Here is a 23,436-nt window from a genome sequence, read left to right on the forward strand (position 1 = left end):
CACATTTACTCATCAATTAAACATTTGATCTCAATGCAGTTTTCGGATCCCAAATCTATAATCTGTTACAAACAGAGTGGACTAAGTTTTGTAGTCTTTACCCCTTGCTAAAGTGTCTTAATATTGCCTTGTTTAGCAGGACTGAAAAGGCGAATTTAGCTATTGCATACGCGCACTTCACAGAGTAGGCGTTCCCCAACGGAAATATGCACCGTACATGATTCAGACAACATCTTGGTGTCATTATACTCCTTATACTGTGCTCTAACTTCTTTAACCAAGAAGGAGAGTGATGGAGTGCTGCATCAGATGACCTGGCCTCCACAATCCCCCAACCTCAACCAATTTGAGATGGTTTGGGATGAGTCGGACTGCAGAGTGAAGGAAAAGCAGCCAACAAGTGCTCAACATAGCATTCTAGGTGAAGCTGGTTGAGAGAATGCCAAGAGTGTGCAAAGTTGTCATCAAGGCAAAGGTTGGCTACTTTGAAGAATATAAAATCTCAAATATATTTAGATTTATTTATTTTGGTTACTACATGATTCCATATGTGTTATTTCATAGTTTTGACTTCTTCACTATTATTCTACAATGTAGAAAATAGTAAAAAATAAAGAAAAACCCTTGAATGAGTAGGTGTTCTAAAACTTTTGACCGGTAATGTATGGAGTATGTCTAGATTCTGAAATACAAAATTTTCCATTATTTTATTCAACATTAAAACATGTGTATATGTATATATCAAAACTACCCTTTCTGATTTTGCTTATTTTTAGACTAATTGTTTGTAACAATATAGTCTTCAAACACATCACATTTCCAGAGTGGGCTCTCTGGTACTTTTAATGATATGACACATTTTATACATGGAAATGGACATTATTGGCAATGAATCACAGTCCTCCTTTAGGATTGCGCATCCAGCAAATCACGAGCAGAGGGAGTTCCCTTTGAATCCATGTACCAGTCACTGTTGGCGGTGCTCTTAAAATGTATCATAACCTTAGAATTAGCATAAAGCCAACTCTGGAAATGTAATGTACTTGTAGAGTATATTGTTCCAAACAATATGTCTTAAAATAAACAAACTCAAAAAGGGTATTTCTGAGATATTCATTATTAATATTTTTTAAATTTTTAATAAATGAATTTGAAAATGTGTATTTCAGAATATAGACAAACTCCATATGTTGGAGCACACTATGACACCAAGATTTTTAGATTCTCCCACAATAATAAGCCCAGTGTGATTGGCTGTTCATGTATGCTACAAGTACTTAGCTTTATGATACAGTATCTCCCCCAAAATATTTTTATCAGTGGTGTAAATTATTTAAGTAAAAATAGTTTAAAGTACTACTTATGTAGTCTTTTAGGGTATCTGTACTTTACTATTTATATTTTTGGACAACTTTTAGTTTTACTCCACTACATTTCTAAAGAAAATGATCTACTTTTTACTCAAAACATTTTCCCTGACACCCAAAAGTCCACATTACATTTTGAATGCTTAGCAGGACAGGAAAATGGTCCAATTCAAGCACTTATCAAGAGAACATCCCTGGTCACCCGTACTGCCTCTGATCTGACGGACTCATTAAACAGAGAACATCCCTGGTCACCCGTACTGCCTCTGATCTGACGGACTCATTAAACAGAGAACATCCCTGGTCACCCGTACTGCCTCTGATCTGACGGACTCACTAAACAGAGAACATCCCTGGTCACCCGTACTGCCTCTGATCTGACGGACTCATTAAACAGAGAACATCCCTGGTCACCCGTACTGCCTCTGATCTGACGGACTCATTAAACAGAGAACATCCCTGGTCACCCGTACTGCCTCTGATCTGACGGACTCACTAAACAGAGAACATCCCTGGTCACCCGTACTGCCTCTGATCTGACGGACTCATCAAACAGAGAACATCCCTGGTCACCCGTACTGCCTCTGATCTGACGGACTCACTAAACAGAGAACATCCCTGGTCACCCGTACTGCCTCTGATCTGACGGACTCACTAAACAGAGAACATCCCTGGTCACCCGTACTGCCTCTGATCTGACGGACTCATTAAACAGAGAACATCCCTGGTCACCCGTACTGCCTCTGATCTGACGGACTCATTAAACAGAGAACATCCCTGGTCACCCGTACTGCCTCTGATCTGACGGACTCACTAAACAGAGAACATCCCTGGTCACCCGTACTGCCTCTGATCTGACGGACTCATCAAACAGAGAACATCCCTGGTCACCCGTACTGCCTCTGATCTGACGGACTCACTAAACAGAGAACATCCCTGGTCACCCGTACTGCCTCTGATCTGACGGACTCACTAAACAGAGAACATCCCTGGTCACCCGTACTGCCTCTGATCTGACGGACTCACTAAACAGAGAACATCCCTGGTCACCCGTACTGCCTCTGATCTGACGGACTCACTAAACAGAGAACATCCCTGGTCACCCGTACTGCCTCTGATCTGACGGACTCATTAAACAGAGAACATCCCTGGTCACCCGTACTGCCTCTGATCTGACGGACTCACTAAACAGAGAACATCCCTGGTAATCCGTACTGCCTCTGATCTGACGGACTCACTAAACAGAGAACATCCCTGGTCACCCGTACTGCCTCTGATCTGACGGACTCACTAAACAGAGAACATCCCTGGTCACCCGTACAGCCTCTGATCTGACGGAGTCACTAAACACACATGCTCCGTTTGAAAATGATGTCTGAGTGTTAGTGTCCCCCTGGCTATATGTAAATAAAAATAAGAAAAGGGTGCCGTCTGGTTTATAATTTATACTTTGATACTTAAGTATATTTTAGCAACTTTTGATATTGAAGTATATCTGAAACCAAATACTTTGGACTTTTACTCAAGTAATAATTTACTGTGTGACTTTCACTTTTACTTGAGTCATTTTCTATTAAGGTATCTTTACTTTTACTCAAGTATGACTATTGGGTACTTTTCCCACCACTGCTTTTTATTGCTAAGCAGGTGAAACAATTGATTTTCTCCATGAGAAAATACATGATTATTCTTATTGGGTGCGTTCGACCTTGTAGCCGATTTGAAATGAGAGTCGAGACTGACTGATCTACAAATCACCTTGCAGTCTAAATAACTACTCCATATTATTTGAAGATCAGTCAGTCACAATTTACCCAAGATACATCACCGTTTTGATGCTCTCGAACACAGCCATTGTGACCGAGGAATATTTTTACTGGAAATCTTCCAACATTTTTTGAATATTTTACAAGGGTATCCAATTAAATCGTCAACAGGCTTCTCGATCCAATGAAAACGCTTGTCTTTCTGAGGATCGTGGAACCCAAATCCGGGGGTGCGTTCAATTAGCATGACCGCTTGCTACGTTGCGGAACAGTTTGTATTGAACACACGCTTTCCCAAAACGTTCTTTTACGTTCCTGAACAGACTTTGAGATACGTACGCGCTCCTGGTGTACAGCCCCTTTTTGGTTCAAATGAAACGTTCTATTACGTTTTTATGTACTGAATGCAGCCCGAGTTTCACATGTCATCAGCTGTCAAGACACTGAAAGCTACCTACACGCGTGTGTAGCTAACACTACGAAAAAAACTTCGGATAATTGAAGAGATGGTGAGTAGCTAAATCTTTTGCTGTAGCCACTTGCACCCAGCATGTAAAGCTTCGCTAGATAATGCTTGTAGCTAGCTTTTAGCCACTGTTACACGTATTTGACTACAAAATAGTTAGCCTAGCTAGCTAGCTTAGCATGATCAACTACCTGTAAAGTAACGAAGTTAGCTAGCTATAGGTTCCCTGCAAGTTGATAGCTGGCTGGGTGTCAGTTTGAAGTTAGCTAGCAGCATAAATTTCTCTTTCCATTCATTTGACTAGTTATGTACACGTTGCACAATAAGTTAGCTAGCTTGCTTGGGCTGCTATCATGGATGGTTAACTTAAACCTTCACAGCCACTATACCTCCTGTCGTGGCTATCTTGGGCAATTTATTTCATTAGCTGTAGAGGATTTGGTTTCTTCGTTGAAAAGTTGAATGATTGACACGGTAGGGAGTGCGCCCCCCACCCTTTTGCAGATGTAACGTTAGTAGCGACTCCTTTGAAATGCATAGCAGCTGATGTGTCAGATGAAAAATGTATCTGGAAATTCCATGTTGGCTGTCTATAAAAGTTGGGTTAACACATTTTTGTACTTTAGTTTGATTAACCAAGTGTGTGTGTGTGTGTGTGTGTCTTCTCTCTCACTGACCAGGCGCTGATTGGAGTGCAGCTGGTGGTCAGCTTGCTGGCTGCTAGCATCATGCAGAGAATGGCTCCACACTGTTCATTTGCCCGCTGGCTCCTGTGCAATGGCAGGTAAAGTCATGTACACAAATGTCATATACAGATGTGGCTTTGGAGATGGGGTGTAGCTATGTCTTGGTAATGTTGACTTCATGGTAAGGGTCTGACATTCCTGGTATGATCATAAGGCCATGATAAACTCTTAGACCTTATCAGGGGCCATTTATTTGAAAGAACAACTGTGACCCTACTACTAGCTAATAACTTACTTGGGGTGTGTATATATTTTTTTAACAAATCTAACTTTATCCTTTCAGTCTTTTCCGGTTCAAACACCCCTCTGAGGGAGAGCTGTGTGCCCTAGCTGGAAAACAGATGCCCAGCAAGCCCAGCAAGAGAGACAGGTGTGAGCTGGGGACAGGTGGGAGGGGGCATGATGATACAGTACAACTGGTGTCTGCTGCCTTTGTATCACTCTTATGGTGGTAGACTGGCTGTTAAAGGAAATGTTTGCTGACTACTTCTGTTTTGTAGGAGACAGAATGGGGACAGCAAGCCTCTCACAGTTCCCAAGGACATTGACCTTCACTTAGAAAAAGCTCCAGTCAGCGTCCTTGATGCCCTTGGTAAATAAACAAAAGCACCACTTGTTAAAAAGGCCATGCCTGTGCACTGGACTTTCCCCACAATCCTTTTAGGGTGGCTATCTCTCCATCTTAGCTGTCAATCATAGCCCATCATTTTCGGACAATCAAAGATCAAATCAAATTGTATTTGTCACATGCGCCGAATATATATTGTGTATATATATACTGTGAAATGCTTACTTACATGCCCTTAACCAACAATTCAAGAAATAGAGTTAAGAAAATATTTACTAAATACACTTAAGTAATAAAATAAAAAGTAACACAATAAAATAACAATAAGGCTATATACAGAGGGTACCGGTACTGAGACAGTGTACGGGGGTACAGGTTAGTCGAGGTAGTTTGCACATGTAGGTTGGGGTCAAGTGTCTATGCATAGATAATAAACAGCGAGTAGCAGCAGTGTAAAAAGAAAGGGGGGGGGTGTCAATATAAATTGTCTGGGTGGCCAATTGATTAATTGTTCAGCAGTCTTAGGGGGTAGAAGCTGTTAAGGAGTCTTCTGGTACCCCTTGCCGTGCCGAGAGAACAGTCTATGACTTTGGTGTCTGGAGTCTTTGATGCAGTGATGCAACTGGTCTTCTTCACGACTGCCATGGTGTGTTTGGACCATTATAGTTTGTTGGTGATGTGGACACCAAGTTATCTGAAACTCTAGACCCTCTCCACTACAGCCCCGTCGATGTGAATGGGGGTGTGGTAGACCCTCCTTTTCCTGTAGTCTACAATGAGCTCCTTTTGTCTTGCTCACGTTGAGGGAGAGGTTGTTGTCCTGGCACCACACTGCCAGGTCTCTGACCTCCTTCCGATAGGCTGTCTCATTGTTGTCTGTGATCAGACCTTCCAGTCGTGGGTGAACAGGGAGTACAGGAGGGGACTAAGCACGCACCCCTGAGGGGCCCCCGTGTTGACGATCAGCATTTCAGATGTGTTGTTGCCTACCCTTACCACCAGTGGAGGCCGTCAGAAAGTCCAGGATCCAGTTGTGACCAAGCTTTAACTTCCTGACTGATGTCTTGAGATGTTGCTTCAATATATCCACATAATGTTCTTTCCTCATGATGCCATCTATTTTGTGAAGTGCACCAGTCCCTCCTGCAGCAAAGCACCCCCACAACATGATGCTGCCACCCCCGTTCTTCACGATTGGGATGGTATTCTTCGGCTTGCAAGCCTCCCCCTTTTTCCTCCTAACATAACGATGGTCATTATGGCCAAACAATTCTATTTTCGTTTCATCAGACCTAGGGACATTTCTCCATAAAGTACCATCTTTGTCCCCATGTGTCTTTTTTTATGGCGGTTTTGGAGCAGTGGCTTCTTCCTTGCTGAGTGGCCTTCAGGTTATGTCGATATAGGATTTGTTTTACTGTGGATATAGATACTTTTGTACCCGTTTCCTCCAGCATCTTCACAGGGTCCTTTGCTGTTGTTCTGGGATTGATTTGCATTTTTCACACAAAAGTACGTTCATCTCTAGGAGACAGAGCGTTTCTCCTTCCTGAGAGGTATGATGGCTGCGTGGTTCCATGGTGTTTATACTTGCATACTATTGTTTGTACAGATGGATGTGGTACCTTCAAGTGTTAGGAAATTGCTCCCAAGGATGAACCAGACTTGTGGAGGTCTACAATTTTTTTCGAAGGTCTTGGCTGATTTCTTTTGATTTTATTATGATGTCAAGGAAAGAGGCACTGAGTTTGACGGTAGGCCTTGAAATACATCCACAAGTACACCTCCAATTGACTCAAATGATGTAAATTAGCCTATCAGAAGCTTCTAAAGCCATGACATTCTTTTCTGGAATTTTCCAAGCTGTTTAAAGGCACAATCAACTTAGTGTTGTATGTTCTGACCCACTGGAATTGTGATACAGTGAAATAATCTGTTTGTAAACAATTGTTGGAACAATTACTTGTGTCATGCACAAAGTAGATGTCCAAACTGACTTGCCAAGACTATATTTGTTAATAAGACATTTGTGGAGTGGTTGAAAAACGAGTTTTAATGACTCCAACTTAAGTGTATGTAAACTTCCGACTTCAACTGTATATATGAGATGAGTAATGTAGGATATGTAAACATTATATAAAGTAGCATTGTTTAAAGTGACTAGTGATACATTTATTAGATCCAATTTTTAATTATTAAAGTGGCTGGAGTTGAGTCAGTATGTTGGCAGCAGCCACTCGATGTTAGTGGTGGCTGTTTAACAGTCTGATGGCCTTGAGATAGAAGCTGTTTTTCAGTCTATCGGTCCCTGCTTTGATGCACCTGTACTGACCTTGCCTTCTGGATGATAGCAGGGTGAACAGGCAGTGGCTCGGGTGTTGTCCTTGATGATCTTTATGGCCTTCCTGTGACATCGGGTGGTGTAGGTGTCCTGGAGGGCAGGTAGTTTTCCCCCGGTGATGCGTTGTGCAGACCTCACTAGCCTCTGGAGAGCCTTACGGTTGTGGGCGATGCAGTTGCCGTACCAGCCGGTGATACAGCCCGACAGGATGCTCTCGATTGTACATCTGTAAAAGTTTGTTTTTTGGTGACAAGCCACATTTCTTCAGCCTCCTGAGGTTGAAGAGGTGCTGTTGCGCCTTCTTCACCACGCTGTCTGTGTGGGTGGACCATTTCAGTTTGTCCATGATGTGTACGCTGAGGAACTTAACTTTCCACCTTCTCCACTACTGTACCGTCGACGTGGATAGGGGGGTGCGCCCTCTGCTGTTTCCTGAAGTCCATTATCATCTCCTTTGTTTTGTTGACGTTGAGTGTGAGGTTATTTTCCTGACACCACACTCAGAGGGCCCTCACCTGCTCCCTGTGGGCCGTCTCGTCGTTGTTGGTAATCAAGCCTACCACTAGTGTCGTCTGCAAACTTGATGATTGAGTTGGAGGCGTGCATGGCCACGCAGTCATGGGTGAACAGGGAGCAGGAGAGGGTTGAGAATGCACCCTTGTGGGGCAACAGTGTTGAGGATCAGTGGGATGGAGATGTTGTTTCCTACCCTCACCACCTGGAGGCTGCCCGTCGAAGCTCAGGACCCTGTTGCACAGGGCGGGGTTGAGATCCAGGGTCTCGAGCTTAATGACGAGTTTGGAGGGTACTATGGTGTTAAATGCTGAGCTGTAATCGATGAACAGCATTCTTACATAGCTATTCCTCTTGTCCAGATGGGTTAGGGCAGTGTGATTGCGACTGTGTCTTCTGTGGACCTATTGGGGTGGTAAGCACATTGGAGTGGGTCTAGGGTCAGGTAGGGTGGAGGTGATATGATCCTTGACTGGTCTCTCAAAGCACTTCATGATGACGGAAGTGAGTGCTACGGGGCGGTAGTCGTTTAGCTCAGTTACCTTAGCTCTCTTGGGAACAGGAACAATGGTGGCCCTCTTGAAGCATGTGGGAATAGCAGACTGGGATAGGGATTGATTGAATATGTCCGTAAACACACCAGCCAGCTGGTCTGCGCATGCTCTGCGGACGTGGCTAGGGACGCCGTCTGGGTCGGCAACCTTGCGAGGGTTAACACTTTTAAATATTTTACTCACGTTGGCTGCGGTGAAGGAGGGCCCGCAGATTTTGGTAGCGGGCCGTGTCCGTGGCACTGTATTGTCCTCAAAGCGAGCAAAGAAGTTGTTTAGTTTGTCTGGGAGCAAGACATCGGTGTCTGCGACGGGGCTGGTTTTCTTTTTGTAATTCGTGATTGACTGTAGAACCTGCCACATATGTCTCATGTCTGAGCCGTTGAATTGCGACTCTACTTTGTCTTTATATAGACGCTTAGCTTGTTTGATTGCCTTGCGGATGGAATAGCTACACTGTTTGTCTTCGGTCATGTTTCTGGTCGCCTTGCCATGATTAAAAGCAGTGGTTCGCGCTTTCAGTTTTGCGCGAATGCTGCTATCAATCCACGGTTTCTGGTTGGGGAAGGTTTTAATTGTCACCGTGGGTACAACATCACTGGTGCACTTGCTAATAAACTTGCTCACCGAATCAGCGTGTACTGTGCTAGCAAAACATTCCTGTAGCGTAGCTTCCGCGTCATCTGACCACTTCTGTATTGAGCAAGTTACTGGTACTTCTTGATTTAGTTTTTGCTTGTGACCAGGAATCAGGAGTGTTATGGTCAGATTTGCCAAATGGAGGGTGAGGGAGAGAGCTTTGTATGCATCTCTGTGTGGAGTAAAGGTGAACAATAGTTTTTTTCCCTCTCTGGTTGCCCATGTGACATACATGTAGAAATGAAGTAAAACGGACACAAGTTTGCCGGCATTAAAGTCCCCGGCCACTAGGTGCGTCGCTTCTGAATAGCATTTTCCTGTTTGCTTATGGCCTTTGCACTCAACAAGCTGTACGTCTTAGTGCCAGCACCAGTGGTGGTAAATAGTGATGGTAAATAGACAGCTACGAAATATATAATGTGAACTCTTGGTAGATAGTGTGGTCTACAGCTTATCATGAGGTACTCTACCTCAGGCGAGCAATACCTCGAGACTACCTTGATATTAGACATTGCGCACTAGCTGTTATTGACAAATAGACACACTCCCCCACCACTCGTCTTACCAGACGTAGCTGTTCTGTCCTGCCGATGCACAGATAACCCAGCCAGCAGTATATTTTGCGTATCGTCGTTCAGTCACGACTCGTTGATACGTAAGATATTACCATTTTTTATGTCCTGTTGGTAAGATGGTCTCGAACGAAGATCATTCAGTTTATTTTCCAGTGATTGCACGTTGGCTAATTGAACTCATGGTAGAGGTGGGTTACCCACTCACCGACAAATTCTCACAAGGCTCCCTGATCTCCGCCCCCTGTATTTCCATCTGTTCTTCACGCGAATGACAGAGATTTGGGCCTGGTCTCAGAGAAGCAGTATATCCTTCGCGTCGGACTGATTAAAGAAAAAAAAATCTTTGTCCAGTTCGAGGTGAGTGATCGCTGTTCTGATATCCAGAAGCTCTTTTTGGCTATAAGAGAAGGTAGCAGCAACATTATGTACAAAATAAGTTACAAACAATGCGAAAAAAACACACAAAATAGCACAGTTGGTTAGGAGCCCATAAAACGGCAGCCATCCCCTACGGCGTCATTACATTAATATTTTAAATCAGTGGGCTTGGACACGCATGTGGACCCCGCACCTGCCCGTTGTAGCTCAGAGTTTTATCGATGCACAAGAAGTACACAAGTTTTGGCTGGTGACCTAGTTTACTCAAGGAACATTGTGTGTGCATCCAGGAAAGTAAGTTGTGGGGTCTACGACTGGGGATTTTATGCTGTTTGGTAATGCTTAGCTGTTTAGTTTATAGGTCTGTATTGTAGCTCTATTGTTATCCTGCACCTAATTCCCTTGAATATTTCAAATGGCCTACTGCTGGTGCATATTGTGTACAGTGGCAAGAAAAAGTATGAACCATTTGGAATTACCTGGAGTTTTGCATAAATTTGTCATAAAATTTGATCTGCTCTTCATCACAACAATAGACAAACAGTGTGCATAAACTAATAAACAACTTATTGTGTTTTTCTTGTCTATATTGAATACATCATTTAAATATTCACAGAGTAGGTTGGAAAACACATGTGAACCCCCTAGGCTAATGATTTCTCCAAAAGCTAATTGGAGTCAGGAGTCAGCTAACCTGGAGTCCAATCAATGAGATGAGATTGGAGATGTTGGTTAGAGCTTCCCTGCCCTATAAAAAACACACACAACATTTGAGTTTGCTATTCACAAGAACCATTTTCATCAGTCCACGGTAAGACAAATTGTCTATAAATGGAGAAAGTTCAGCACTGTTGCTACTCTCCTGGCTGTTCTGCAAAGATGACTGCAAGAGCACAGTGCAGAATGCTCAATGAGGTTCAGAATCCTAGAGTGTCAGCTAAAGACTTACAGAAATCTCTGGAACATGATAACATCTCTGTTGATGAGTACGATACGTAAAACAGTAAACAAGAATGGTGTTCATTAGAGGACACCAAGGATGAAGCCACTACTGTCCAAAAGAAACATTGCTGCACGTCTGAAGTTCGCAAAAGAGCACCTGGATGTTCCATAGCCCTTCTGGAAAAATATCTGTGGACAGATTAAACTGAAGTTTAGTTTGGAAGGAACACACAACACTGTGTGGAGAAAAAAAGGCACAGCACACCAACATCAAAACCTCATTCCAACTGTAAAGTATGGTGGAGTGAGCATCATGGTTTGGGGCTGCTTTGCTGCCTCAGGGCCTGGACAGTTTGCTATCATCAGCGGAAAAATGAATTCCCAAGTTTAAGACATTTTGCAGGAGAATGTAAGGCTGTCTGTCCACCAATTGAAGCTCAACAGAAGTTGGTTGACGCAACAAGACAACGACCCAAAACACAGAAGTAAATCAAACAACAGAATGGCTTCAACAGAAGAAAATACGCCTTCTGGAGTGGCCCATTTGGAGTCCTGACCTCAACCCGATTTAAAATGCTGTGGCATTACCTCGAGCGGTTCATACCAGACATCCTAAGAATATTGCTGAACTGAAACAGTTTGGTAAAGATGACTGGTCCAAAATTCCTCCTGACTGTTGTGCAGGTCTGGTCCGCAACTACAGAAAACGTTTGGTTGAGTTTATTGCTGCCAATTGAGGGTCAACCAGTTATTAAATCCAAGGGTTCACATACTTTTTCCCACCTACACTGTGAATGTTTACACGGTGTGTTCAATCAAGACATGAAAACATATCATTGTTTGTGTGATATTAGTATAAGCAGACTGTTTGTCTATTGTTGTGACTTAGATGAAGATCGGATCAAGTTTTATGACCAATTTATGCAGAAATTCCAAATGGTTCACATACTTTTTCTTGCCACTGTATATCATTATTACATCACTTGCATAATTATTTACGCACAATATGTTTGTTTAGAAATTATTATAGTATAGCTTGTAGTGTATGCACATTCTACCACTGCGCATTCATAGTTTGCGTTAGTCTTATGCCATGGCAGGTTTCTAGAACCTGATTAGAAGTTTCAGAGACGGTCCTCGAAGCTCACACTTGCACAGTCTGATGTACGACTCTGTGGGACCAGAGACAGACCAGATACGATCTACTATAATAATGTAGCAATACAACAGGATCTTTACATAATGGCATTACATACACACATAGCAGAGAGAGAACTAGTAACTCGGACAGGCACGATTTATAGCCCTCTCTCTCTGGCCTGATGTAGATATTATCTGGTCTGTCTCTGGTCCTACAGAGTCGTACATCAGACTCTGCACGCGCGACTTTGGGGACCGCCTGAAACTTCTAGAAACTCGCCATGGCATAGCACTAGTGAGAACTATGAATGCGCAGTGGTAGAATGTGCAAACATTACAAGCTATAAAATAACAATTTCTAAACTAACATATTGTGCATAAATACTAATGCAAGCAATGCAATAATGATATACACAATTTCCACCAGCTGTAGGCCATCCTAAATGTACAAGGGAATTAGGTGCATAATTACAGCAGTACTACAAATGTAGTAAAGTAACTTGGTCACCAAAACCTGTGTCCTCTTCTTGTGTCAGCTAGAATGGGCAGGTGCAGTGTCGACATGCGTGTCCAAGCCCACTGATTGGCTGAAAACGAAGGGCTGTGATGGACAGCTGTGATGGAGAGTGATCCACCCTTAAGGGACTGTGGGGAAAGTCCCGTGCACAGGCATGGCCTTTTTTACAGCTGCCCTTGGATTTCTTATATAAATCCAAACAACTTGAAAAAGGTTGTACTGGGGGACTTAGTCTCTAACCTGTCAGAGTCTAAGCCCTGTCTAATCCACGGGAGGGGTGGTTCTACTAAGCTATATGGAATTGTTTTAAGAAGGTCATATCAAGGATCATTTAGCTTTTTGATTTTGAGTTTAAAACTCCTTGAAAAAAATATATATATTAAACATTTAGAAATTATTTAGGGTCTTACTGCTATTAGCACATTGAATAAGATAGTCCCCAAAATATATCAAAAAGAAGTTTGTTCTGAAGTGTCTCTCCTATATCTGAGACAGATAAGAAAGATCAGGAAACATTATTATTTTTTACATGTATTTAACCCCATATTTTTGGCATTAAACAGTCTCCATATATAGTACCAGTCAAAAGTTTGGACACCTACTCATTCAAGGATTTTTCCTTTTACTATTTTCTACGTTGTATAATAATGGTAAAGACCTCAAAACTATGAAATAACACATGGAATCATGTAGCAACCAAAAAAGTGTTAAACAAATCAAAATATGTTTTAGATTCTTCAAAGAACCCACCCTTTGCCTTGTTGACAGCTTTGCACACTCTTGGTATTCTCTCAATCAGCTTCATGATGAATGATTTTCCAGCGGTCTTGGTGAGCACTTGTTAGCTGCTTTTCCTTCACTCTTTTGTCCAACTCATCCCAAACTATCTCAATTGGGTTGAGGTCAGGTGATTGTGTAGGCCAGGTCATCTGATGCAGCACTACATCACTCTCCTTGGTCAAATAGCCCTTACACAGCCTGGAGGTGTGTTGGGTCATTGTCCTGTTGAAAAACAAATTATAGTCCAACTAAGCGCAAACCAGATGGGATGGAGTATCGCTGCAGAATGCTGTGGTAGCCATGCTGATTGTGTGCCTTGAATTCTAAATAAATCACAGACCGTGTCACCAGCAAAGCACACCACCTCCTCCATGCTTCACGGTGGGAACTGCACATGCGGAGATCATCTGTTTACCTACTCTGCGTCTCACAAAGACACAGCGGTTTAATCCAAAAATCTCAATTTTGGACTCATCAAACCAAAGGACAGATTTCCACTGGTCTAATGTCCATTTCTCGTGCTTCTTGGCCCAAGCAAGTCTCTTTTTCTTATTGGTGTCCTTTAGTAGTGGTTTATTTGTAGCAATTCGACCATGTTGGCCTGATTCACGCAGTCTGCTTTGAACAGTTGATGTTGATGTGTCTGTTACTAGAACTCTAAAGCTTTATTTGGGCTGCAATTTCTGAGGCTGGTAACTCTAATGAACTTACCCTCTGCAGCAGAGGTAACTCTGGGTCTTCCTTTCCTGTGGCGGTCCTCATGAGAGCCAGTTTCATCATAGCGCTTGATGGTTTTTGCGACTGAACTTGAAGAAACGTTCAAAGTTCTTGAAATTTTACGGATTAACTAACCTTTTATGTCCTAAAGTAATGATGGACTGTATATGACGTTTGTGTACGTTTCTCTTTGCTTGTTTGAGCTGATCTTGCCATAATATGGACTTAGCCCACTTTAGCCCCTTGTCACAAAACAACTGATTGGCTCAAACACATTAAGAAGGAAAGAGGTTCCACAAATTAACTTTTAACAAGGCACACCTGTTAATTGAAATGCATTCCAGGTGACTACCTCATGAAGCTGGTTGAGAGAATGCCAAGAGTGTGAAAAGCTGTCATCAAGGTAAAGGGTGGCAACTTGGAAGAATCTCACCTCAAAAGTATTTAGATTTAACACTTTTTTTGGTTACTACTTGATTCCATATGTCTTCACTATTATTCTAAAATGTAGAAAATAGTAAAAAATTAAGAAAAACCCTTCAATGAGTGTGTCCAAACTTTTGACTAGCACTGTAAATTAGTGTGTAGCCCAAATGGTTCAGACGTTACAGACCGAAGTTAGATGATCCGGAGGCAGGTGCAGGCTAGGCCTCGGAGACTGTCAGGTGGTCTCCGAGTTGCGACTGAACGGAGGGTCAACCAGTGCAGGAGGCCGGCGGCCCTCCAGAACAGGAGACAATAGCCACCCTGGGTCAGGGGGCTGAGGGCCTAGCAGTGCAGGGGACTTGAAACCAATACTAAGACTGAGGACTGCAAGCCAGATATAGCGGGAGGCTACAAAACTAGCTGAGCAGGGAACTTGTAGCCTCGCGCTAGGACAGGCTGCGAACTGGCTAGAGGCAGGGACTACACACCTAGAGGAGCAGATAACCCGGATCCTAAGGGGACAGAAGACCAAGGGCCTTGGGGGGGGGGGGGGGGGTCCTTGAGGGCCAGCTAGCCGCCACCAGCCATGGACTGATCCCACCTGGCCATGGTGGGGGAGGCCCCAACATCTGAACTGCAGGCTGTTCCTCCATCCTAGGCATGGGTGAATAATCCACCGCTAGTTTGGGCTCCAGGCCAGGAGCAGGAGGGGGTTGGAGACTTTATGGCTGAAGGTTTCAGGGCAGCAGACAGTCGAACCTTGGACACCCAAGCATCCGCCTCGACCACCAGGGAGTCCCCACTGCGAGTAGAGGACTACCCTGAAGGCCTCCTTGCTTGCACATGCTTTTTCAGTTCTGCCCACAGATTTTCTATAGGATTGAGGTCAGGGCTTTGTGATGGCCACTCCAATACCTTCACTTTCTTGTCCTTAAGCCATTTTGAAACAACTTTGTAAGTATGCTTGTGGTCATTGTCAATTTGGAAGACCCATTTGCGACCAAGCTTTATCTTGAGATGTCTTGAGATGTTGCTTCAATATATCCACGTAATTTTCCATCTTCATGATGCCATCTATTTTGTGAAGTGCACCAGTCCCTCCTGCAGCAATGTACCCCCACAACATGATGCTGCCACCCCCGTGCTTCGCGGTTGGGATGGTGTTCTTCGGCTTGCCAGCCTCCCCCTTTTTCCTCCTAGCATAACCATGGTCATTATGGCCAAACAGTTCTATTTTTGTTTCATCAGACCAAAGGACATTTCTCTGGGATTGATTTGCGCTTTTCACACCAAAGTACGTTCATCTCTAGGAGACAGAACGCTTCTCCTTCCTGCGTTGTATGACTGCTGCGTGGTCCCATGGTTTTTATACTTGCTTACTATTGTTTGTACAGATGAACGTGGTACCTTCAGGCGTTTGGAAATTGCTCCGAAGGATGAACCAGATTTGTGGAGGTCTACATTTTTTTTCCTGAGGTCTTTGCTGATTCCTTTAGATTTTCCCATTATGTGAAGTGAAGAGGCACTGAGTTTGAAGGTAGGCCTTGAAATACATCCACAGGTACACCTCCAATTGACTCAAATTATGTCAATTCGCCTAATCACGAGCCATGGAATGGAATTTTCCAAGCTGTTTAAAGGCACAGTCTACTTAGTGCATGTACATTTTTGACCCACTGGAATTGTGTAATAATTTGTCTGTAAACAATTGACTTGTGTGATGCACAAAGAAACTGACTTGCCAAAATTATAGTTTGTTAACAAGAAATTTGAGGAGTGGTTGAAAAATGAGTTATAATGACTCCAACTTAAGTGTATGTAAACTTCCGACTTCAACTGTATATACGCCTCCAGCCAGGGGGGCCTGAGTGACGACGATCTGGTAAATAACTGGGTCACCTCTGGCCATAGTGGAATTCCCAACGGTCCCATGGAGGTGGCAAGTGCTCTGGCTGGAGAGGCCTGGAGTAGTGTCTCTCGTGGAGTAGTGTCTCTCGTGGAGTAGTGTCTCTCGTGGAGTAGTGTCTCTCGTGGAGTAGTGTCTCTCGTGGAGTAGGGAGCCTGGCTGACTCGGGGAGTATAGGCTGTGTTGGCACTCCCAAGGTGGGGACGATGGCTCTAACCAGGGGGCCTAGAGTGGTGACGGTCAGGAGAGTAGCGGCAGAAATGGTGCTCCAGCGGTGGTGAGTACGCCCTCCTGATCTCTTCCTGCACATGACGCAGGTCCTCGTAAAAATCTGGTTATCACCCAACCCTAGTGTGGTCACTCCCTGACCGCTGGGTTGGACGACTGTAGGATGTGAGAGGTGCGTAAGGCCTCGCAGCTCACTGGTACGCACGCCATCACTGTAGCCAGGTCAGAATCCCAACGATTCGAAGAACCTTGAAAAAACAGCTAGCTGGAGCTCGTCTGAGCGGTCGGCTGGGAATTCCCTCCGCTAGTACGTAATGCTGATTGTTAAGGTTCTGACTCGCTACAGGCTGTCAGGTTAGAACAAGGCAGATGTGTCCATATCCAGAGTTGTTGTCTCTTGATCCCCACCACACAGTTGTGCGCGCACGCACACACACATCGTAGGTGTAATCTTTGTGTTACAATTAGGAATGGACTTGTATAGGGGAAAGGATGTGGCCGACCGCTCAGACGAGCTCCAGCTAGCTGTTTTTTCACCACTACTGCAAACTGAAATGCCCTCCAAGCCTTAGCTGGCTTTGTATTTTAGGCCTTATCTTTTCCTTACAATGTTTCTGCTTTGCCTCTCCTTTCCCCTTCTCAGTACTGCGATTCTTCCTGGAGTACCAGTGGTTGATTGACTTTGCAGTGTATGCCATGGGCATCTACCTTTTCACTGAGGGCTACTTTTGTGTAGTGGACCCTGCCAAGGAGGTCCACATTGGGGCCATCTGGTGTGTGCTGACCGTTCTCTGCTGCCTGTATCCTTCAGTTCACCCTCGCTCTGGAAGCCCACAATTGTATTACAATTTTGAAAAAGTATTATTATGAACTATTCGTAAGAAAACAGCTGTAAGTACTATGTTACTATGTCAACTTAGACTAACTGAAGTTGTACTCACTGTACTTGCCAATGTTATTATGTAAGAACTGTGTTTGTCACTTTCTACAAAGTGGGACCCTGGTAAATGAATAACCCAAACATGTACTGTGCCAGAAAAATACTTGGATGCATCAATATTGTGCTGCTCCTTGATTGGAGCTGTTTTGTTTCCAAAGGACTGTCCGGTTGTCCCTGTGTTTCCCTTAACTCTCACAGGAAAACCCTCCACTCCCTGATGGGCCACTACTTCAGGTCTGACGAGGGAGGCGAGCGCTCGGTGTGCCTGGCCTTTGGCTTCCTGTCTCTGCTGGTGGCCATGCTGGTGCTGGTGGTCAGAGAGGACTACCTGGAGTTTGGCCTGGAGCCTGGTATGTGCACTACATTAACCCCTACTATGTCATGCCCCATTAGGCTATGTATAACACATTTATTTAGTTAATTTTATCATTTCAGTTTGTGCTTTTTCATCATTTGTATTGCAGGTTTTAACAGTCTTTTTGACAACCTTGAGGTTTTCGCAAAACATCAAGGCTTTGCAGAGTGGTCGTAAGTATCTTTTAGTTGGACAGTTGAATTTGTTTAAAAAAAATAAAAAAATCACAACTTGGGTCCATAGAATAGTTGCCAGTCATTCATTGACCGACAATATGCTTTTAGTGATCTGTGTTGGCAAATGTGCCCCTTTAATGTTTGCTATTATATTTGGACTCCCATCAGAGTCCCTGTGACCAAGCTGACTGTGAAGTTGGGTCTGGCTGCCATCTGTGCTTTTATTGGTGCTTTGCTGGCCTTCCCTGGCCTCCGCCTAGCCCAGACCCACCTGGACGCAGTTCAGATGAACTCAGACCGCCCATTCATCCAGTAAGAACACATAAACACTTATTTAACTGTGAAACCAAATAACCAACTGGTTCCACTGACTAGTAATGTCTTACTGTTTGGGTGTTGTGCTGTTTTCTGCTTCCCATAGAATGTTGTTGCACATGAGCTTCCTGGCCCCAGTGGTGGTGATCGTGTTGTGGATCAAACCCATTGCTAGGGATTTCCTGGGGAACGCTCCAATGGGGAAAACCTCAGTCACCCTGTAAGTGTGTGTTTGTTTCCTGGACTCCAATATTACAAATGTGACCATTTGGCACCCTTGTGCTGATTCCTTCTCAAGGTGTTAACAGATCTCGTGTGTGTGATATATTCCCAGTATGTCAAGTGCGGTATTTGACAGTGTTCGTCTGTGGACAGTGGTGGTTCTGTGCTGCCTGAGGCTGGCCCTCACCCGCTACCACATGCAAGCCTACCTCAACCTTTCCCAGAAGTGGGTGGACCAGATGAAGAAGGAGGCGGGGCGCATTGCCGCCATCGACATCCAGAGGAAGGTCCGACAACACATCTAAATGGCAACGTTTTCATGTGAAAGCAATTATTTTGAGTTGTTTGGAGAACCAGATGAGACCTTAAACCCATGAGTCTTTTGACGTTGTTGTCCTTCCAGGTGACCCGTGTGTTCTGCTACCTGACCATAGTCACCCTGCAGTACATGGTCCCTGTTCTACTCATCCTCTTCTCTACTCTGGCTCTGAAGGCCCTTGGTAAGACATGTACAGTACCTAACATGGCAACAACTAGCTTTGAGGGGGAAAAAAATGATTCCTTGCTTTTTCTTATATTCTAATAATACTTTATTTATACACACTGCATATTTATTGATATACTGGATTCTTCACATACAGTGCCTTGCGAAAGTATTCGGCCCCCTTGAACTTTGCGACCTTTTGCCACATTTCAGGCTTCAAACATAAAGATATAAAACTGTATTTTTTTGTGAAGAATCAACAACAAGTGGGACACAATCATGAAGTGGAACGACATTTATTGGATATTTCAAACTTTTTTAACAAATCAAAAACTGAAAAATTGGGCGTGCAAAATTATTCAGCCCCCTTAAGCTAATACTTTGTAGCGCCACCTTTTGCTGCGATTACAGCTGTAAGTCGCTTGGGGTATGTCTCTATCAGTTTTGCACATCGAGAGACTGACATTTTTTCCCATTCCTCCTTGCAAAACAGCTCGAGCTCAGTGAGGTTGGATGGAGAGCATTTGTGAACAGCAGTTTTCAGTTCTTTCCACAGATTCTCGATTGGATTCAGGTCTGGACTTTGACTTGGCCATTCTAACACCTGGATATGTTTATTTTTGAACCATTCCATTGTAGATTTTGCTTTATGTTTTGGATCATTGTCTTGTTGGAAGACAAATCTCCGTCCCAGTCTCAGGTCTTTTGCAGACTCCATCAGGTTTTCTTCCAGAATGGTCCTGTATTTGGCTCCATCCATCTTCCCATCAATTTAAACCATCTTCCCTGTCCCTGCTGAAGAAAAGCAGGCCCAAACCATGATGCTGCCACCACCATGTTTGACAGTGGGGATGGTGTGTTCAGGGTGATGAGCTGTGTTGCTTTTACGCCAAACATAAAGTTTTGCATTGTTGCCAAAAAGTTCAATTTTGGTTTCATCTGACCAGAGCACCTTCTTCCACATGTTTGGTGTGTCTCCCAGGTGGCTTGTGGCAAACTTTAAACGACACTTTTTATGGATATCTTTAAGAAATGGCTTTCTTCTTGCCACTCTTCCATAAAGGCCAGATTTGTGCAATATACGACTGATTGTTGTCCTATGGACAGAGTCTCCCACCTCAGCTGTAGATCTCTGCAGTTCATCCACAGTGATCATGGGCCTCTTGGCTGCATCTCTGATCAGTCTTCTCCTTGTATGAGCTGAAAGTTTAGAGGGACGGTCAGGTCTTGGTAGATTTGCAGTGGTCTGATACTCCTTCCATTTCTATATTATCGCTTGCACAGTGCTCCTTGGGATGTTTAAAGCTTGGGAAATCTTTTTGTATCCAAATCCGGCTTTAAACTTCTTCACAACAGTATCTCGGACCTGCCTGGTGTGTTCCTTGTTCTTCATGATGCTCTCTGCACTTTTAACGGGCCTCTGAGACTATCACAGTGCAGGTGCATTTATACGGAGACTTGATTACACACAGGTGGATTGTATTTATCATCATTAGTCATTTAGGTCAACATTGGATCATTCAGAGATCCTCACTGAACTTCTGGAGAGAGTTTGCTGCACTGAAAGTAAAGGGGCTGAATAATTTTGCACGCCCAATTTTTAAGTTTTTGATTTGTAAAAAAAGTTTGAAATATCCAATAAATGTCGTTCCACTTCATGTGTCCCACTTGTTGTTGATTCTTCACAAAAAAAGACAGTTTTATATCTTTGTTTGAAGCCTGAAATGTGGCAAAAGGTCGCAAAGTTCAAGGGGGCCGAATACTTTCGCAAGGCACTGTATCTCACTGTTATATATCTACTGCTGTGCATGTCATTCTTAGCTGTTGTGTAAATTCCGCTGATGTACATTTGCATAGATTGCATTTTGATACTGCTTCAGTGCTATTTGGGTTGTTAATTGGATTCATCCTGCCGTTCTTGATTTCTTGCCTTTTTTGTTGTATTTTTCTTTACATGTTAGCTGTTTGACATTTGACTGCGTTGCGAGGAGCTAGTAGCATAATAATTTTGGTACACTGCTATAACAGCTGCTAAACTGTACGCGAACCACACATTCTCATCAGATTTTTAGTGAGGCCTTAGGTGGCCCTACGTAAAATGCTGAGAATCTGCATTCTATAATTTAACAATATGGAGTTATGATAATATACCAACAGTTTCATCACAATGCTTGATCCATGGAAATGTAAAGTATTTCAGTTGTGCCTTTCAAATGTCTCGTTGTAACACCCATTTGTTCCTACTGACTTCTTTGTATCTCAGGTGACTTCTCATGGAGTGGCGCAGAGCAGGCTCCGGGGGTGACCCCTGCCCTGGTAATGCCCACGGTCTCTCCCGTCCTGCCAGGGCTGGAGGAGGACGAAGAGGGGGTGGAGGACATGGAGGAGGACATCCAGGCCACGGTGGCCCGTCTAACCGAGGGCTTCTCGGCCCTGCGCTCCGTCCTCACCCCCCTCTTCTTCAGAGGCCTCTTTGCCTTCCTCACCTGGTGGGTGGCCGCCTGCCAAGTCATCAGCAGCCTGTTTGGCATTTACTTCCACCAGTACCTCATGCAGAACTGAAGAGGACTACACTACCCTTAATCTCTAGCTAACACCGTGCCAGTGTTCCAGGCAGGTCAAACTCAATACAACAAATGGACAGGATGTGTGTGCTCCTGTCTGTTACTGTAACAAAGGTGTCACCGATATCAAAAGGGATGTGATGGTTTCTGACATGCTGACACCTTACTACTACTACCTTGTTGTCCTGTGGGCCCAGTCAGACCCTTAGACCTTGACCAGGACTATGATGAAATGCTGTATAATGTGGACTGGATTCTGTCCAACTGCTATGTATCACATTTCTCTGTTTTAACAAATGCATTTGAAGCCAGTGTTACTTATTTTTTATTTTATCATATTGTATCAGGAAATGTTGCAAATGAGCTGTTTCTAGTAGGAAAAGGTACCAATACTTCCAGCCAAGTTTGCTAGTAGAGGCTGATTTCAGAAATGCTTGATGCTTTATTTATTTTCGTCCTTTAGTTCTGCTGTACCGTACTGATTGTAATGAAGCCGTGGAGTTCAGTCTATTCAGCAGTCATCACCACTCGACCGTCCATTCTCCTTAATCATTAGTTACCCCCCTTTTAAAACAAAGCACTGAGGATATTTTACTGTGTTTTAATGGAGGTATTCAGTGAAGAATTCTAAGTGCCTGGAAACTCAGGGATTTTGAGTCAATGATAAGATATCTCTTTTTTTCTGCAAAATAGTAGACGGGTGATAACAGCTATCTATCTGTATCATTCAATAACACTCCAGCCCAGCCTGGATTTGGCAAATCTTACCTGTATTAGCAACCATCTTTCAGTCCCAACAAAGTTTGTCAGTTGAATTTGTTTGAACAAAGTATTTCCTGCGTTTTTGTTTTGCTGCCAAACAACCATTTACACTTAAAGCGTCAATCAGCAGTTGAAACAATAACGAAGCGCCTTCCCCGCCCCTGTTTCGGTAAAAGCTGAGGGATGGGGAGGGAAAATGTAACCACTCTTGAATGTATAGACAGAGCTATGGATGCAAGGACTGACCATCCATGATATCAAAATGATAGTTTTAACCGTGTTTTGAGGCTATATAGTTTTACAAACATTGGAGTAAAACAAGCTTATTTTGGTTCTGATTGGGTAGAACAGTTGAACTGAGCTCATGAGCTCATGAGGCATTAATAAGTTATATTCTTCAAGAATCAATGGGTACAATTTATAAGTGAAACATTTTATGCAGATTGCCCGTTTTTAAGATGATGTAGGATGATGTAGAACAAATCTTGCCTAAAACTTAAACCTAGGTCTGAAATGTGTTGCTGATTTTGTAGTGTCAACGGTTTAAAAAAAAAAATAATAATAACTTATTTATACTCCATTGCCACTGATCATGTTGGAAAGGTACAGGTGTCATGCTGTTGGACTTTTGGGTCGTTTTGTTTTTGGAAAGTGTGATTTCTGTGTTTAAAAAAAATAATCAGATTGATTGAATGTTTGGTATTCATTTTACGTTGTGTGGTCTGTATGAAAATGTTTTTTTCAACTAAAGACTTCTGAATGCATGGTTTGAACTTTTAGTTGTATACCAAATGTTTTATTCTGTTGTCTGTGTGGCAAATGTTACTGGCTTATGAAATTATTAAACTCTTGTTTTAAATCTTGTCTTTTTATTATCGGTGATTAATCACACCTTAGCCAATACCACATGTTTTAATTATCCCAGCTAAATGTTTTAATCAAAATTAAATAATTTTGCTTTTCATTTCTCCCACTGACTTGTCTTGTATTTCATATAGTGTGGGAGAAAAGAAAGGGTTTTTTCAAAGTTAATTTACCATTTGACAAAATAC

General features: G+C 43.3%; 1 protein-coding gene across 1 annotated transcript; it reads left to right on the plus strand.

Moving 5' to 3' along the window:
- The first annotated feature begins 3,404 nt into the window (after positions 1 to 3,404).
- LOC109902468 (transmembrane protein 161A) lies at positions 3,405 to 23,243 on the plus strand. Its single transcript, XM_020498839.2, has 12 exons — positions 3,405 to 3,642; positions 4,280 to 4,383; positions 4,629 to 4,715; positions 4,846 to 4,937; positions 17,210 to 17,366; positions 17,705 to 17,856; positions 17,971 to 18,034; positions 18,206 to 18,349; positions 18,459 to 18,572; positions 18,687 to 18,861; positions 18,978 to 19,074; positions 21,322 to 23,243. The coding sequence occupies exons 1-12, from the start codon at positions 3,640 to 3,642 to the stop codon at positions 21,618 to 21,620; spliced, it is 1,488 nt and encodes a 495-aa protein (XP_020354428.1). The 5' UTR covers positions 3,405 to 3,639; the 3' UTR covers positions 21,621 to 23,243.
- The last annotated feature ends 193 nt before the right edge of the window (positions 23,244 to 23,436 follow it).

This window comes from Oncorhynchus kisutch, linkage group LG13 (assembly GCF_002021735.2).
Source record: "Oncorhynchus kisutch isolate 150728-3 linkage group LG13, Okis_V2, whole genome shotgun sequence".
In the NCBI taxonomy this organism is placed as follows: domain Eukaryota; kingdom Metazoa; phylum Chordata; class Actinopteri; order Salmoniformes; family Salmonidae; genus Oncorhynchus; species Oncorhynchus kisutch.

Bases quoted from the DNA above. Each gene is read 5' to 3' on its own strand.
- LOC109902468 (XM_020498839.2), top strand. The intron at 4,384-4,628 runs GTAAAGTCATGT...TTATCCTTTCAG, and splicing joins TGGCTCCTGTGCAATGGCAG to TCTTTTCCGGTTCAAACACC. The intron at 18,862-18,977 runs GTCCGACAACAC...TTGTCCTTCCAG, and splicing joins CCATCGACATCCAGAGGAAG to GTGACCCGTGTGTTCTGCTA.